Below are 18,119 nucleotides of genomic sequence, written 5' to 3'. Positions count from 1 at the left end.
AATAAACCTTTTGAACCCAGCCTAGTTGGAGTCTGGCCAATTACCCCTCTCCGGGAAAAAAATCCTCAAGGGCATAGTAACTTTGTAAAAAGACCAAGATTGTGGAATCAGTGGGTCTCAGGGGCTAACTCTCAGCACACAGGAAGATGGTCATAGTTTTAGAGGGCAGTCATCTCAGCTCCAGGACATCTTTGCAGGGTTGTGTCCTTGACCCAATTATCTTCAGCTGCTTCATCAATGACCTTCCCACCATCATAAGGTCAGAAGTGGGGATGTTCACTGATGATTGCAAATGTTCAGCACCATCCACGACTCTTCAGACACTGAAGCAGTCCATAGTGAAATGCAACAATTTCTGAATACTATCCAGGCTTGGGCTGATGAATGGCAAGCAAAACGCAGACCACACAAATGACAGGCAATGACTATCATCAATATGATACAATCTAACCATTACCCCTTGACATTTATTGGTGTTACCATCACTGAACCCCTCACTATCAGCATCTTGGGGGTTTCCATTCACCAGAAACTCAACTTGACTCACTACATAAACACTGTGGCTATAAGAGCAGGTAAAAGGCTAGGAATACCGCAGTAGGTAACTCACCTCCTGACTCCTCAAAGACTGTCCATCACCTACAAGGCACAGGTCAAGGGTTTGATGGAATACTCCCCACTTGCCTGGATGTGGTACAGCTCCAACAATACTTAAGAAACTTGACAGCATCAAGCACAAAGTAGCCCACTTCAATTCACACCATATCCACAAGCATCTACTCCCTCCATCACTGATGCTCAGTAACAGCAGTGTGTACTATTAGCAGCTCCTTTACAACACATGACCACTTCTATCTAGAAGGACAAGGGCAGCAGATAAATGGGAAAACCACCACCTGCAAGTTCCCCTCACCATTATGGCTTGAAAATATATTGCTGTTCCTTCAGTGACCTAGAATTCCCTCTCAAAGAGCATAGTGGGTCAACCTACAGCACATTTTCTGCGGCGGTTCCAGAAGGCAGCCCACAATTACCTGTTCAAGGGCAAGTAGCAGCAGGCAATAAATGCTGGACAGTCAGCAAAACTGTGTCCCATGAATGAATAAAAAAAGTTAAATGTCCCATAATTGTTACAATACTTTTGTAAAGATTATTTCTTTATCTGCCCTGAGACCAGCTAATTTTGTGGGTCCTATAAACTTATTTCCATTAGTGAATTATTTCCTTTGCTAATTCGTATTTCCATACAAGCTGATTCTATATGTTGATCCTCTGGACCAAGATTATTTCTCAATGTTGTACTTATCAAGCCCTTTATTGACAGAACTACCTTGACCCTTTTTCCTATTTTCCAAAATGACAAATGCCCTTGAACATTCAGGGCATGGTCACTTTGCAACAACGTAAAATTGGACAGGCAGACAGTATGGGAAAGCATTTCCTGATCACAGCAAAACAAAAATTCCTGAAGAAACTCAACAGGATTGGTAGCAACTATAGAGGGAATACAGAGTTCACATTCCAAATCTAGTGACCCTTGTTCAATTCAGGGTCATAGGACTCATATTGGTAACCCATTTGTTTCTTAACAGGTGCTTCCACCTTTCAGGTTCCTCCAACAATTTCCGTACTGACTTTTTCAGCTCTTCAGAATCCACAGTTCTATGTTTTGTTATCCAGATCATAGTACCTTGGCATCTGATGACAAGATAAACCATTATGGATTTTTATACATTTTGTGTTACAATAATTACATACAATGTGGTCACTACATCCTTCCCCTCTATTCTATACATCCAATCCTGTGAAACACTTAATCAATGATGGGCATTCTTATGGACAGACCCAGGTTCCCATGATCTCATGATGTTTCACAGATATTGTAATCGCCAGGCCTTGGGATCTTTCTATACATTCCCAATTTACTGGTTATACTCCTTTGGACCTGTCCCAAACTTGCTTATCTCTTAAGTACTGCTTGAATGTTGTTGCCCCTTGAATTCCTTTGCTACCTCTATCAAATTCTGTTACTTGTCTTATATTTTCCACTGCCCCAATTATATATAAAATATACAAAAGATAGTTGGTTCCAACTAACTACTATAAGACTCATAGTATTAATTCCAATTATAAGGTTAGTTATAAGTAAAGTTTTACAGCTACTTCTATCATTGGCATTTTTTAACTAATAAGTTGTGAACAATCTATTTCGTTCAGGACATGTCCAGCATCTTTTTTAAAGATAAGGAAAGTGTTTTCTGAGGCTAATTAACTTTAAAATCGATGTTTGAACGTTTTCCCCTAATGATTCTATTATATTTTGATTATATATGCGTATATATATTTACACTGAAACCTATCTCTGATTATCTGAAGGATCTTTAACTAGAACCTATTTCTTAATATTGTGAATAACTTCAAAGAAACAACTGATTACTACAAAATAACTTCGGCTATTATTTTCACCGCTGTAAAATAAGTTGGGCTGATTGTCTCATGGACTGAGATTTATATCCCTTGTTCCAACTGACACTATTCACCTAATGGGACAATGTCCTTTCATTAATGAGACTAGAATCAATCACATTTCATATTTTAATGAATTTGTGTCTATCCTTAGATATCCTCTTATCACACTGTCTAAGATGACTGTTTGTCTAGGGCCTCTGATCACCTTGGAGTAGCCCTGTTCAAAGGTACCATTATGTTTCACTTAATGCTGGAGTAGGCTGTTTAATTCTATTTAACGCTTGTCAGACATTTTGTGTCTTTCAAAGATGGGTAGCCCTTACAGGGAGTTAGAATTAGAGAATGTATATGAAAAAATTCCTTGAAGTGCAATCCCTACCCCTGGACTGAGAGGCCTGGGTGCAAGTCCTACTGCTCTACAGGTGTCTTATAAAATCTCTGAATAGGTTGATTAGAAAAATCAGTTAAATAAGAGAATGATAGGGAATGTACATTAGGGGTTCTTGTGGTGCGGTAATAGTACAGCCAAGAGACCTAGGTTCAAGCCCCACCTCCTCTACAGGTGTGTACTTACTTTTCTGAACAGGAGAATTCAAAAATGTGCAGAATGTAGAGAAGCTTAAAATTGAGAGTGGATCTAGCATAAAGTAGTATGAAAGGATTTGTAGATGAAGTTGTGAGAGTGGAAGGTGGAATGAAGTGGCAGGACAAGAATCTGGGATTACAGCAGCAGTATTGGGAGGTTGGATAAAGCAGTGAACATGCAAGTGAGAACTAAGTTGAATACAATAAGTTCAAAGGAGAAATGAACAAGGAAAACAAAGTCAGAATAGGAGACTGATCTGGTTAACACAAAGAAAATTCAAAAGCCTTCTATCAGCGTATAAATAGTTAAAGGGTAATAAAAGGAGGGGTGAGGTTAAGTAAACATCAAAAAATGAGCCATATTTATAGAAACAGATGGCATTATTGTGGTACTAAATGAATACTTTACAGCTGCTTTTAACCAATGGAATATATGTTGCCAAATTAATCATGAAACAGGAGGTGGTAGAGATGTTGGGCACATTATTAGTTTGATACATGTTAATATGTCTGTTGTGTAGACTTTCTAACAGGAGCTGGGTGGCACTGTGTCTGATTTATAAGATAGCATCCACATTATACTTAAATGAATAGATATATTATGTTTACTCTCTAGACTTCAACACAGAATAACCTAATTAAATAGGTTTGCTGGTGTTTAAACAAGAAATTAGATCACAGACGTAGGCCATTCTAAATGCTATCTGAAACAACTCCACAAAGGTCGGTATCCCGTCACCAAGTCACCCTTTATTTACAAATACATAGTACATGACATTGACCCTGTTAGCTCAGGTTAACAGCACCAATCAGAGAACTCATATTCTGTGAGATCCATCTGGTTGATCTCATTCCAATCATTACACTATCCAAATTACAAGGTTAAAACTAAAATTCATTCTTCATTATCGGATTTCAGGCCAATGCCCACATCAAATGCCCATGTCTTTCTCAATTGTTTAAAGAATGTAAAAGCACTACTACAGGTAGTCCTCCTAGATCACCTAATGGTTTTCTAACTTTCAATTGCCTAACTAGAAAAACAAGTACTTAATAAGCTCAGCTAATAAAGTCTGAGGTTGATTCACTCTCTCCCATTTAATTGATTTTAGAACATTTCTTTCAGAGGAAATATTGGAAATAGCTTTCTTCCAGTCAGCTTTTAATTATTGTATAAGTTATCTAAATGTGCATATTGCTAGCCTAGGGGCCAATCCACTTGACAATGTCCCTTCTGATCAAACCACAAATACACAGAAGTTGGAAAAGCCATGTACCTTCTCCAGTTGTTGTCAAGATACACTAAATATTGTAGGATACATCAGACTATTAAATAAAGTTTTACCCTTTATATTAACCAGAATCCATCAGTTGATCCTGATCCTAGCCTACTTGGGATAGCATAACATTCTTTCAGTTTTCATGTTTACCACATTTGCTAACATGATTTTGCATATTTGCACAACAGTTTTGGAAACAGTGAAGATGCCAGTTTGACTAGAAGTGAGGAACAGCAAAAACCTGATGCAATAAACCTTTCCCTAAGGTTTTAATTCAGTCATGAGGTGTGGGCATTACTGGATAGACCAGCATTCACTCCCATTCATAATTGCCCTTGAGAAGGTGGTGGCGAGCTGCCTTCTTGAACTGCTGCAATTCATTTGCTGTAGATAGACTCAAAATGCTTTTTGGGAGGGGGTTTGAGGATTTTGACCCAGTGGCAATGACAGAATGCTGTCATTTTCCAAGTCAGGATGGTGAGTGGCTTGAAGGGGAACTTGCAGCTGGTGGTGTTCTCATGTATTTGCTGCTCTTGTGAGGAGAACAGCGAATTTGATGAGGTGGAGAGGTGAGCAGGAAGTTCTCACCTCCACGGGGATCTACCACGGTTGAAGGCCAGGATGCCTTACTTAAAGGTCACATGAACAGGCATCCACTCAGTGCAGGGGAGGCAACAGGCAGCCTGTGTTGGCCCCTTCCCTCTCAAGCCCACATTCCCATGGAGATGTCTCACAGCAAGAGGAAACTAGCCCCACTGTTAACAAGGTCCCTGAAAGGGCTATCCAGGAAAGGCAGCAGTTCCTGTTCCCTAAGGTCCTCTCATCGGACCAAGGCAGTCTGAATAGAGGCCACAGCAAGGCTCAATGCCTGTGGGAATTTAGTGTGCAGGAAAAGAACAAAGGGTTTCCTACATTCTGCACAGGTAGTTGGCACTATCTGCTCACTGTCAGCTGACACTTTTGCAGACATCACTCAGTTTAACTGAGCCAGTGCAGAGATATGTCAGAGGGAGGCTCACCCGCAAGCCTCAGCACCAAGTAGGATATGTGCACTGAATGTGCCACAGTCACCTCATTCTGGCAATATTCTACCAGTCCTCAATTGGGAATCACTTACTGTGCAGAGCTCAGGAGTGGCCTGGTCATACATGCTGATGCTCACACACCCATTGCTATGGCACTCCAACTTTCATTGTTTGACAGGAGGGAGGGGTCCAGACTGTCAGCAAGCAGATGCCAGACATCCGCATCTTTACCCATTTCAAAAAGAAGTAAGAGGAAGATTATGACCATGCCAATTTCATCAGAGAGATAGGACGCTCTCATGACATGAGTGAAGATGTCCCTAGTTTGCTATTGTCAAATGTGTTGACATAGGAGGGCCTTGTTTCCATAAGGGAGTACATATAACTAGCACCATGTTCTTTCTCTTCTCCATTCCAGTTACTAAGTGAAATATGAAAGAAGAAGGGGGCACTCTTTCCCAGTCTCCACCCTCAGCTCCTCCTTCAAGCTCCACCACCAACTCTGAGAAAGTCACCCTACCTTCAAATTGGACACTGGCATGGCATTTGCCGACATGACGTCCACCAGCACAGATACAGAACGTAGAGTGAGCTTGGTATCACAAACAAGTCCATGGCCAATACAGAAGCAAAGGATACTTTTTCTGACTCCAGAGACCTGCTGAAACCCAGACCCCAGCTCAGCCTCATATGGATGATGAACTCTAAGTTATGGGTTGGACATGTGGAGACAAACAGGGAAACATCACTTCGAACTAGAAGAGTGTCCAAAATCTACTGCCATGATTCCAAACAGTGAGGTCTTGGCTGCCTTCATGAGGCAGCTGCTGCCTTTGGGGATCCAGTTCCAATAAAGCGCCCTATGGCTGGCAGATATGCACTCTGACCTGCACTTCATGGGTGCACTTCATCAATAGTAAGACAAGGCGTGGTCACTTTTACACCTCTCCAGGTGCCCCTTCTCCTTAAGGAGTCAGGGAGATGCTATCGCACACTCACAATAAGGAAGAGTCATCCATACATCACTGGGTACTTATCTCAGGGCACTCCAAAAACAACCTGCTACAGAAGTGAGCCATTACCTTCAGCATGTCAGGCTCAGAAGGCCTCCAGGCTTCAAGACACAAAGGATCCCTGCCAAGGTTATCACATCACTGACACCAGTGGGTAGCAGTCAGCAGGCTGACCCCAATCAGCTAGAGATGTTGGAGCAGTACCTGGAAATGATGGTCCACAAAGACAAAGTTCTGAGGGCATATTTATGGTTCAGGTGATCATTTAAGCCATCCAATCTGTAACTTTGTAAATATCTCTTAAGTAGCACTACATGTAAATTTTCTGTAGCCTCACTACACCATCAAGTACTGATAAGGTTGTCAGAAGTGAAAGGAGTAGAGCATCATCCATCATCACAAGGAATGATGGTCTTGTAATGGGACACATTTTGTTTGTTCACATCATCAGTAATGTGTATGCCTAATGTTCTCATGAACCAACAAAATATAGAGCTAGCATTTAAAATTATAGCCAAGGGTGCCCTGACTGATCTCAGTGACACTTACATTGTCAGTGAGGTGAGAATGCGGATGCAGGTTACGATGCAGATACAATCAATGTGAGTAATGAAGAAATGTTGCAAGGTTCCTTTGCGTAGAGGATAATTTCTGAGGGTGGGCTCTCCATACTCAGGAATAACATAACTCAGATTAAGAGGTGGGCAATACATGACTAGAAGCTAAGGACTTCATTCTCTGGGGGTATGAAAATAGAAGGGGAGTGTTTTCCTGTAGGGTACTGGAGGCATTGTCACTAAGGACACTCATTTAACACAACATAGAGTCATAGAGATGTGGCAGCATTGAAACAGGGAAAACAGCCCCAGCCTATTCAGCCTCTCCCTATAGCACAAATCCTCCAACCGTGGCAATATCTTTGTAAATCTTTTCTGAACCCTTTCATGTTTCACAACATTTTTCTGATAGGAGGAAGATCAGAATTACATGCAATATTCCAAAAGTAGCCTAACCAATGTCCTGTACACCTGCAACATGCCCTCCCAATTCCCATACTTAATGCTCTGACCAATAAAGCAAAGCATACTCAACAATCCTATCCACATGCGACTCCACTTTCAAGGAACTATGAATCTGCACTTCAAGGTCTCTTTGTTCAGCATATTCCTCAGGACCTTACCATTAAGTGTCTAGGTCCTGCCCTGATTTGTGTTTCCAAATGCAGCACCTCACATTTTTCTAAACTAAACTCTATCCATTGGCTCATCTGATCAAGGTTCATATAGTCAAATGAAAGGAAGCTCTCCAGGACTCTAGTGATTGTGAGGAAATAATGACATGAGTCACATTGGCCATGATGTAGGAAAGCTGTGGAGCATGCTGCAAGGTCTGTGGGGTGTAAACTGGCTCCTCTGTGCTATCTCAATATGTTCCAGTGTCTGCCTTACAAAGTTCTCAGAAAGGTAGAGTCTGCAAGTGGAGTATGTGGAATAATGGGGTATGAGCAACCAAATCAAACTGAGACAGCATGGGATTTTAGAGGTAGCATGTAAAATGATTTGCTGAGGAAAACACAATGATTATGCTACTTTCCAGGAGCCCAAGTTTGTGAGAGTGTGCAGTGCTGTGCAAACCTTGGTGCACACCATTAGCACAAAGGGTAGGCTTATCAATTCATTTTCATGCTTCTAAGGGATCAAAATAGCAGCAAAATGGAAAACAGAACCAGAAAATTGTAACAGAAAAAGCTCAATAGTGTCTGTCCCAAAGTGGAAGCAGGGGCTCCTGGAAATCAAGTTTAAAAGAACATAATAGGAGGAACAGATATTTGTTAGCACATATCACCTGGTTTTTGGTCGTAGTAGGGTTTTGACTTGCCTGTCTGCCTTGTCTCAACATTGCCCTGGCCTTTTCTGTCTGTGAGCTACCAATTGGTCCATTCCTTCATCACTGAGTTCTATCAAACTGTCAAGAAACATGCAATTTAAAATGAAAGACAGACGTATGGGACAAATTGAGCGAGCAATGATAAAACTAGACAGTAAGAGCATCTACAAGTATTTGAATAGGAACAGGGTAACTCGCGTTGTTTCTCCAGAGAATGACTCTGGGCAATTGGAACACAATTAGAGTCATGAAAAAGGACACCATGGAAACAGACCTGTCAGTCCATGCCTACCAGATATTCTAAATAAATCTAGTCTCATTTGCCAGCATTCGGCCCATATCCCTCTGAACCCTCGCTATTCAAATGTCTTTTAAATGTTTTTATTGTACCAGCCTCCACCACTTCCTCTGGCAGCTCATTCCATACAGGCATTATCCTTTGCATGAAAATGTTGCCCCTTAGGACCCTTTTAAATTTTTCTCCTCACACCTTAAACTTATGCCCTGTAGTTTTGGACTCCCCTATCCCAGGGAAAAGACCTTGTTTATTCAGCCTCTCATAATTTTATAAACATCTATCAGGTCACCCCTCAGCTTCCGATGCTCCAAGAAAAATAGTCCCAGCCTATTCTGCCTCTCCTGATAGCACAAACCCTCCAAACCTGGTAACATCCTTGTAAATCTTTTCTGGACCTTTTCAAGTTTTCACAATTTCCTTCCAATAGTGGGGAGATGAGAATTGCAAGCAGCATTCGAAAAGTGGCCAGAACAATGTCCTGTACAACCACAATGTGACCTTCCAACTCCTGTTTCAATGCACTGACCAATTATGGCAAACAAACTGAATGTCTTCTTCACTATCCTGGGCAAAAGTGAGGACTGCAGATGCTGGAGGTTAGAGTCAAGAGTGTGGTGCTGGAAAAGCACTGCAGGTCCGACAGCATTCCTGGAGCAGGAGAGTTGACATTTCGGGCAACAGCCCTTCATCGGGAATGAGGTTATGAATGAGGGGGTGGTGAGATAAATGGCGGGGGGGGGGGCTGCTGGTGGGAAGGTAGCCAAGACTGTGATAGGTAGATGGAGGTGGGGGAAATGGTGATAGGTCAGAGTAGGTCAGAGAGGAGGGTGGAGCAGGTGGGTGGGAAGGAAGATGGACATGTAGGACAGGTCATGAGGGCAGTGCTGAGTTGGAAGGTTGGATCTGTGATAAGGTGGGGAGAGGGAAAATGAGGAAACTGGTGAAATCCACATTGATGCCTTGGGGTTGGAGGGTCCCAATGCGGAAGATGAGGCATTTTTCCCCCAGGTGACGGGTGTTAGGGAGTGGCGATGGAGAAGACCCAGGACCTGCATGTCCTTGGCAGAGTGGGAGGGGGAGTTGAAGTATCCAGGCACCAGGCAGTGGGGTTGGTTGGCACGGGTGTCCCAGAGATGTTCTCTGAAGAGCCCTACTCGCAAAGCGCTTCACAGAACATCTCCGGGATACCCACACCAATCAACCCCACCGCCCCGTGGTCGAATACTTCAACTTCCACTTCCACTCTGCCAAGGACATGCAGGTCCTGGGCCTCCTGCATTGCCACTCCTTAACCACCTGATGCCTGGAGGAAGAACGCCTCATCTTCTGCCTTGGGACCCTCCAACTTCATGGCAGCAATGTGGATTTCACCAGTTTCCTCATTTCCCTTCCCCCCACCTTATCCAACTTTCCAACTCAGCACTGCCTTCATGATCTGTCCTACCTGTCCATCTTCCTTCCCACCTATCGGCTCCACCCTCCCCTCTGACCTATCACCATTACCCCCACCTCCACCTACCTATCACACTCTCAACCTTACCCCCCACTCCACTCCCTCCTATTTATCTCACAATCCCCTCGGCTCACAGCCAAAACATCGACGCTCCTGCTCCTCGGATCTGCTGTGCTTTTCCAGCACCACACTCTTAACTTCTTCATTATCCTGTCTACCTGGGACTGCACTTTCAAGGAACTATGCATCCACACTCAAAGGTCTCTTTGTTCAGCAACATTCCCCAGGACCTTACGATTAAGTGTCTAAGTCCTGCCCTGATCTGCCTTTCCAAAAATGCAGCACCTCATATTTATCTAAATAAAAGTGTATCTGCCAGTCCTTAGCCCATCTGATCAAGATCCCGTTGTACCCTGAGGTAACCTTCTTCTCTGACCACTACACCTCCAATTTTGGTGTCATCTGCAAACTTATTAACCACATCCCCTAATACATATTCAAATAATTTATATAAGTGACAAACAGCAGTGGACTCAGCACCAATCCTTATGGCACGCCACTAGTCACAGGCCTCTGTCTTCTACCTTCAAGCCAGTTCTGTAACCAAATGGCTAGTTCTTTCTGTATTCCATGTGATTGAACCTTTCTAATCAATCTACCATGAGGCACCATGTTAAACGCCATACTGAAGTCGATATAGATCACATCCACTGTCCACCCTCATGAATCCTCTTCAATACTTCTTCAAAAAACTCAGTCAAGTTAATAAGACATGATGTCCATGCCACACTGACTATCCCTGATCAGTCATTGCCTTTCCAAATACATCTAATTCCTGTCCCTCAGGATTCCCTCCAACAACTTGCCCAATACCGGTCTATAGTTCCCTGGCTTTTCCTTACCACATTTCTTAAATAGTGGCACCAGCTTAGTCAACCTCTGGTCTTCCGGCACCTCATGTGTGACTATTGATTATACAAATATCTCAGCAAGGGGCCCAGCAAATGCTTTCCTAGCTTCCCACCAAGTTCTAGAGTATACCTGATCAGGTCCTGGAGACTTATTCACTTTTATGCATTTTAAGATATCCAACACTTCCTCCTTTGTAATGTGGACATTTTTCAAGATGTTGATATTTATTTTCCCATGTTCTCCATCTTCCATATCCTTCTCCACAGTAAAAACTAATGCAAAATACATGTTTTAGTATCTGCCTCATCTCGTATGGTTCCATACATAAGTGGCCTTGCTGATCTTTGAGGGGCCCTATTCTCTCTCGTTACTCTTTTGTCCTTAATGGATTTGTAGAATCCCTTTGGAATCTCCTAAACCCTATTTGCCAAAACTATCTCAAATCGCCTTTTTGCCCTCCTGATTTCTCTCTTAAGTAGACAAACTACTGCCTTCATCCTATTCTACGGATCCACATGATCCCTGCTGTCTATACTTGACTTATGTTTCCTTCTTATTCTTGACCAAAACCTCAATTTCTCTTGTCATCCAGCATTCCCACACAAAAAAATGGTGAAGGCTTTGAACAGGTGTTTTGTGTCTATCTTCACTGTAAGAGACTTAGAACGTGTCCAAACGATAATTGAAAATCAAAAAGTGATAGAGGGGAACGAACTTAAAACACCGTCACCGGAACTGGAGAAGAAGTGTCAGTGGACTTGAAATGTTGATTCTGCTTTGTCTCCATACATGCTGCCAGATCTGCTGAGTTTCTCTAGAAATATCTGTTTTTGTTTCAGATTTCCACCATTTGCAGTTTTGCATTTTGTTTGGCAAATATTTAAGAAAGGAGCGAGATAGAAAGCATAGGAACCCCACACCTGGGGAATTGGACTGGTGCTAATTCAATTCAATCCATTTGGTATCAAGAAATGGCTTAGTGCACTGTAGTCAGAAAACGTTATGCCCCAGAAGACATCTTGAGTATAGTACTGTAGGCCTGTGCTCCAAAGATACATCATTGACCACGTGGGAGGGAAAATTGCGGTCTTTGAAGAAGGAGGCCATCTGCTGTATTCTGTGGTGAAACTGGTCCTCCTCAGAGCAGATGCAGTGGAGTTGAAGGAATTGGGAATAAGGGATAATGTTTTACAGGAGACAGGGTGGGAGGAAATGTAGTCCAGGTAGCTGTGGGAGCAAGTTGGTTTGTAGAAGATGCCCGAATTGAGTCTGTCACCGTTGATGGAGATGGGGAGGTCCAGGAAGGGAGGGAGGTGTCCAAGATGGTCCAGGTGATCTTCAGGTCCCAAAGGAGCCTTCCACATCCATCAGAGTTTTATCTGCATTTCCACATGTCATTTACTGTATCCGTTGCTCTTCATGCGGTCTCCTCTACATTGGGGAGACAGGACGCCTACTTGCAGAATGCTTTAGAGAACATCTCCGGGACACCTGCACCAACCAAGCCCACTGTCCCGTGGCGTAACACTTCAACTCCCCCTCCCACTCCACCAAGGACATGCAGGTCCTGGGCTTCTGCAATTGCCAAACCCTAACCACCCAATGCCTGGAGGAACAACGCCACATCTTCCGCCTTGGGACCCTCAAACCACACGGGATCAATTTGGATTTCACGAGTCTCCTCATTTCCCCTCCCCCCAACCTTATCCCAGATCCAACCTTGCAACTTAGCACCGCCCTCATGACGTGTCCTACCAGTCCATCTTCCTTCCCACCTATCCACTCCACACTCCTCTCCAACCTATCACGTTAACCACATCTTCATCTACCTATCGCACTCTCAGCTACTCCCCCACCCCTCCCCCTTAGTATCAAGAAATGGCTTAGTACACTGGAGTCAGAAAAAGTTATGCCCTGGAAGACATCTTGAGTATAATACAGTCGGCCTATGCTCCAAAGATACAAACTCATGCCAAGCTGTTCTATTATGGCACGAGTGTGGTGTGGAGCCATCCCCTTGGCTCACAAGCCTCATTCCTGATGGAGGGCTTTTGCCCGAAATGTCGATAGTCCTGCTCCCCGGATGCTGCCTGACTTGCTGTGCTTTTCTAGCACCATACTCTCGACTCTGATCTCACTTTCTCCCTGTTCTAGTATGACTACAGCACTGGCAACTATGTAGATAAAGTAGAAAATTGTTCAGGTACATCAACCCAAATTTTCACAGCTCCATTGGTGTTAGAATGAAGGCAGGCTGGCTGGATTTAAAATTAGTGATTAGCACCTGATTCCAGAATTCCATCCACTGTTCCCTTAGTGTGGGGTTTTTACGGCCCAGGATAAGGGTTCAGGATGCTCGCTGGTCTTAAATAATCCCACTCCTCATGTTCCTTTGTGGAGATCTGTAATTTAGATCCTCCTCCAATTTTAGGGAGTTTGACCCATATTGTTATTGGGTTTCCTGAAAAGGGTGTTGGAATCTTGGGGAAGATGGTTAATAGGCCAATGTGAAAATGTCTTACCACCTTCAACTGTCATAATTGGATTTCAGACATAGAATTCCAACTACTGCGAAAAATAACTGAAGTTTTTGTCCTGTAAGTGTGTGGGTTTTTTTCTGAAGTTTATGCTAGAGTGCAGTTCAGAGAATATAGTATGGAAATGCAGGTACTTGGGTGTTCCTGGGGGCAGATTCACAAGTCATTCAAATACATCTTACAACGTTTTGTTTGATTTTTGAAGAGCAGTTACCAATTCGAGATGGCTTTATAAGACCTGCTTGGGAAACAAACAGAACTTGTTCACAATGAATACATTGTAGAACCTACAAATAGAGCCCTCTGTAATATTCAAGTCATTTTGTTTCATTCTTGGTCTGGACAACCAAATATCATGCAGTTATTAGGCCAAATCAATACCTTGTTGGAATGAGAGTTCAAGTGCCTCAATAAATAGAAACTCACAGTGCTAAAATCCAAGGTTTGTTGCTTTATTCATATCACTGTCTAATACAGTAGGAGAATGCTTTGATAATATCGACAGAGTTGCCTTGTCTAGAAACAAGCGACAATATACAATTGTTGATGCTTCCCATACCATACTGAAGACAAAGCTTTACACCCTATAAAATGGAATGGATGGGGGAAGATAAATGTGCCTTCTTGGTGGGTGGCTAGCTCCTGCAGTCAGTATTCCTTGTACTTCAGTCTGCTGCGAGTGATTTGGACACAAAATTGGTCGACGATGCCCTCCAGTGCATCTCCTCCACTTCCCGCTTCTCTGCCATTTGAACCCCATCCTCCAATCGCAACAGGAACAGAACCCTACTGGTCCTCACCTCCACCTCACCTATCTCCACATATATTGCATCACCCACTGACACTTCCACCACCTACAAACAGAGCTGACCCACTAGAGATCTAGTTCCTTCCCACCCCATCTACATTCCAGAGAGACCATTTCCTCCGCGACTCCTTTGTCAGATTCATGTCCCCCACCAGCCCTCACCCCACTTCCAGCACCTTCCCCTGCCACTGCAGGAAATGAAAAACCTGCACCCACATCCCGCCATCACCTCTGTCCAAGGCCCCAAAAGACCTTTCCACATCTGGCAGAATTTTCCTGTACCTCCATGCACGTTATCTACCGTATTTGTTGCACCTGATAAGGTTGCCTCTACATCAGGGAGACAGGATGCCAATTTGCGGATTGTTTCAGAGAACATCTCTGGGACACCAACACCAACCAACACCACCGCCCAGTGGTCGAACATTTTAACTCCCCCTCCCACTCCACCAAGGACATGCAGGTGCTGGACTTCCTTCATCACCAAACCCTTACTACCTGACACCTAGAGGAAGAATGCCTCAATTTCCACCTCATATTGCCAGCCACCTTCTCCCCAGGTCTATCCCCCCCCCTTCCATTTATCTCTCAGTAACCCCTCCCCGACCCACAAGCCTCATTCCTAATGAAGGGCTCTTGCCTGAAGCCTCGATTCCCCTGCTCCTCGGATGCTGCCTGACCTGCTGTGCTTTTCCAGCACCATACACTCAACCAAGATTTTAAATACCTTTGAATACTGGGTTGCAAAATATGATTAGGTTCTTTAGTTCTAAAGATGATATTTGTCCAGGGACTTATAGAGGCATGAAGTTCATGATTTCCAGTTGCAAATAAACAAAAAATTCATGTTGTCTGTTGGAATCTGAAAGATTCATAAAGAAATATCCGAGCGGATAAGTCAAGTTTTTATAAGACAAATCAGGATTGAATTGGGCACAACTTTGGATTCAGATACATTCAATGTTCATAATATTATTTCTTTTTAAAGTTCTGCTGTTTTCCATCTTTAAAAGCAGATGCCTCTGAGTTGTATTCCTTTCCTTTCTATGCAGATTGTTGCTGCAGGAGATGCGCTCCTCCTACGGTGTGTTGATCTTTCTATCTCTGAACCAAATCTGCTCAGCCCTGGAAGGCTTTCTTTAAAAATCAAATTTGGGTTTAGGGAAGGTCAAGAATTTGAACTCCAACCACCACCCCACCTCTCCAATCTTTTATACAAACATGATCACTGGAATGTGTGTATGTATAAAAGCATTTTCACAGGCCATTTTGAATAAAGATTATATCCCAAAGCTATTTACATTGAACAAAAACAAAGATGACGGTCAGTAGAACAGACTCTGGCGACAGCCTGACACTGTGCTGACATGACCAGGGAAGCTGTGGCCCAGGTTGGTTGCTCAGCTTTATATCTTTGCCCTGTTCCTCACCTGTGAGTGTCTTGCTGCTGTGGGTTCTCCATGAGGGCTGGCACACAGTTGACCAGCTCGGTCCAATCTGCATGCAGCCCGCAGCTCCAGCCGGTGGAGAACCTGGAGAACAGCCAGCTCTCTCTCTTGCCTGGCCGGTGGCAAGTGCATTTCTTCTGTCCGGCCCGACAGTCACAGGGCTGCTCCAACCGGATGTTCCGCACCAGATGCCTCCCGAAAGTGGTGCCGCCGGTCTTCTGTATGTGCAAGAAGACGATCACGTCGTCCCCTTTCATGTCAAAATCCAGCCGCCTCCAGAGATCCCGCTCGGTGAAATTGAAGGCGCCCTGGAACCTCCGCTCCTCCGCCCCCGGACGCTGACCAAGGGGAGAGAGCCCAAAGTCCAGGGCTCTGTCCCCCCATTGCATTCGGCAGGAACTGGCTCCAGGGCAAACATACTGGAAGATGATCACCACAAACAAGGCGACCAACACCAGCAACAGCAGCCGCCTGTTACATTTCTCATCCATGTTTCCCGCAAGCTGTCCTTATCGATCGACAGAAGCGCTAACCAGCCATGGCATCTCCCACACAAGACTGCATTTGCTGGCGCCTAGTAACGTTCCCGTTCAGCATCTTCCTGTGCAGGTGATGTGAGCGCGATCTCAGTTCCCCTGTCGTTCGACCCGTCCGTTTACAAATAACAACAGGGAACCTCGTCCGCTGTCAACGCTCAAACAATGTACCAGAGGGAGCTACTGCACAAACGCGGGGACAGCAGAAGCTCCGCGTTCCCGGATTAACTGGCCACACGATACAAGCCATTACTCTGACCCGGAGAGACATTCCCACTGTCCAGTCTGTACACTGTATCACCCGGACCTGGAGAGACACTCCACGCTCTCAAGTTTGTGCAGAGTGTCATGCTGAGCCAGAGAAACACTCTACACTTTCCAGTCTGTACACAGAGAAATTAAGCCACATGGGTAGAATTTAAAACCAAAAAGGAGCATTCACATCCCTGTGTACTGTAGCCCCCTCCCGAACAGACTGAGAGAAATACAGCAGATATATAGATAAAGTTCAAAGTAGTCTAAATGTAGTAGGATATTGATTTTGAGGATTTCAAATTCCTCAATATTGACTGGGGGGGGGGGGGGGGTGGAAGAAAGTGAGGACTGCAAATGCTGGAGATCAATGTCGAAAGGTGTGGTGCTTGAAAAGCACAGCAGGTCAGGCAGCATGGGAAAAGCAGGAGATTGACGTTTGGGGCATAAACCCTTCGTCAGGAATGTGGGGGAAGGGAGGTGGGGAGAGGGGAGGGGGCTGAGAGATAATTGGGGGGGGGGGCGGGGTGCAGGGCTGGTGAGAAGGTAACCGGGAAGGCAACAGGTAGATGCAGATGGGGGTGATGGCAATAGGTCAGAGCAGGGGGTGGAGCAGATAGGTGGAAAGGAAGATGGACAGGAGGGACAGATCAAGGGGCGGTGCTGAGTTGGTCTATTGGATCTGGGATGAGATGGGGGGAGGGGAGATGAGGACACTGGTGAAATCAATGTTGGTGGCATGTGTTTGCAGGGGCCCAAGGTGGAAAATGAGGCGTTAACTAGGGGTCTCATAGTGTGAATGGTTCAGAGGGAGCAGAGTTCTTAAAATGCATCCATGAGAGCTTTTAGGTCAGTACATAGAAAGCCCTACAAGAGAGGAGTGTTGCTGTACTTAGTTTCAGTTGACAAACTGGGCAAGTGGTTGAAACATCAGTGTTGGGAGGTGGGGGGGGGGGGGGGGGTAGGGTGGCGAACCATTTTATGCTGACAGTGACCATAACTCCGTTACATTCAAAATTGTTAAGGAAAAGGACAAGGATGGTCCTGAAATCAAAGTTCTCAACTGGGGAAGAGCTGATTTTAAGAAGATTGGGTATGATTTGGCCAAAGTGGACTGGAACTGATATTTTTAGGTAAACCTTGTGTTAAAGCTGTGGGATGCATTCAAGAAGGAAATATCGTGAGGTTAGGGCCAACATGTTCCAATAAAGGTAAAAGGGGCCCAACAAATTCAGTGAATCCTGGATATCGAGGAATGTACAGGATTGGATAAGGAGAAAACGGGAGGCTTATGGCAGATACTGAGTGCTCAAAACAACAGAAGCCTTGAAAAGTACAGAATGTGCAAGGGAGGTCTTAAAATGAAATTAGAAAGAAAGGGAGCATGAAAGGATAATGACAGGGTAAAAATAAGGTCATAGTCATAGAGATGTACTGCATGGAAACAGACCCTTTGGTCCAACCTGTCAATGCTGACCAGATATCCCAACCCAATCTAGTCCCACCTGCCAGCATCTGGCCCATATTCCTCCAAACCCTTCCTATTCATCTACCCATCCAAATGCCTCTTAAATGTTGCAATTGTACCAGCCTCCACCACATCCTCTGGCAGCTCA

General features: G+C 44.3%; 1 protein-coding gene across 2 annotated transcripts in view; it reads right to left on the bottom strand.

Annotated features, from left to right (window-relative positions):
• Positions 1-18,119, bottom strand: part of LOC140481532 (heparan-sulfate 6-O-sulfotransferase 2-like) — a 93,840-nt gene that overhangs the window by 66,255 nt on the left and 9,466 nt on the right. Inside the window, exon 2 of one of the 2 annotated variants that reach the window (XM_072577886.1) lies at positions 15,698-16,634. In XM_072577886.1, coding sequence (XP_072433987.1) covers positions 15,698-16,206 — 509 coding nt within the window. In that variant the 5' untranslated portion in view covers positions 16,207-16,634. Of the gene's footprint in view, positions 1-15,697; positions 16,699-18,119 lie in introns of those variants that run through there. The other variant, XM_072577885.1, reaches the window with a different exon arrangement.

The sequence above is a fragment of the Chiloscyllium punctatum genome, chromosome 9 (genome assembly GCF_047496795.1).
Source record: "Chiloscyllium punctatum isolate Juve2018m chromosome 9, sChiPun1.3, whole genome shotgun sequence".
Lineage (NCBI taxonomy): Eukaryota > Metazoa > Chordata > Chondrichthyes > Orectolobiformes > Hemiscylliidae > Chiloscyllium > Chiloscyllium punctatum.
This window is presented reverse-complemented; position numbering and strand designations above follow the sequence as displayed.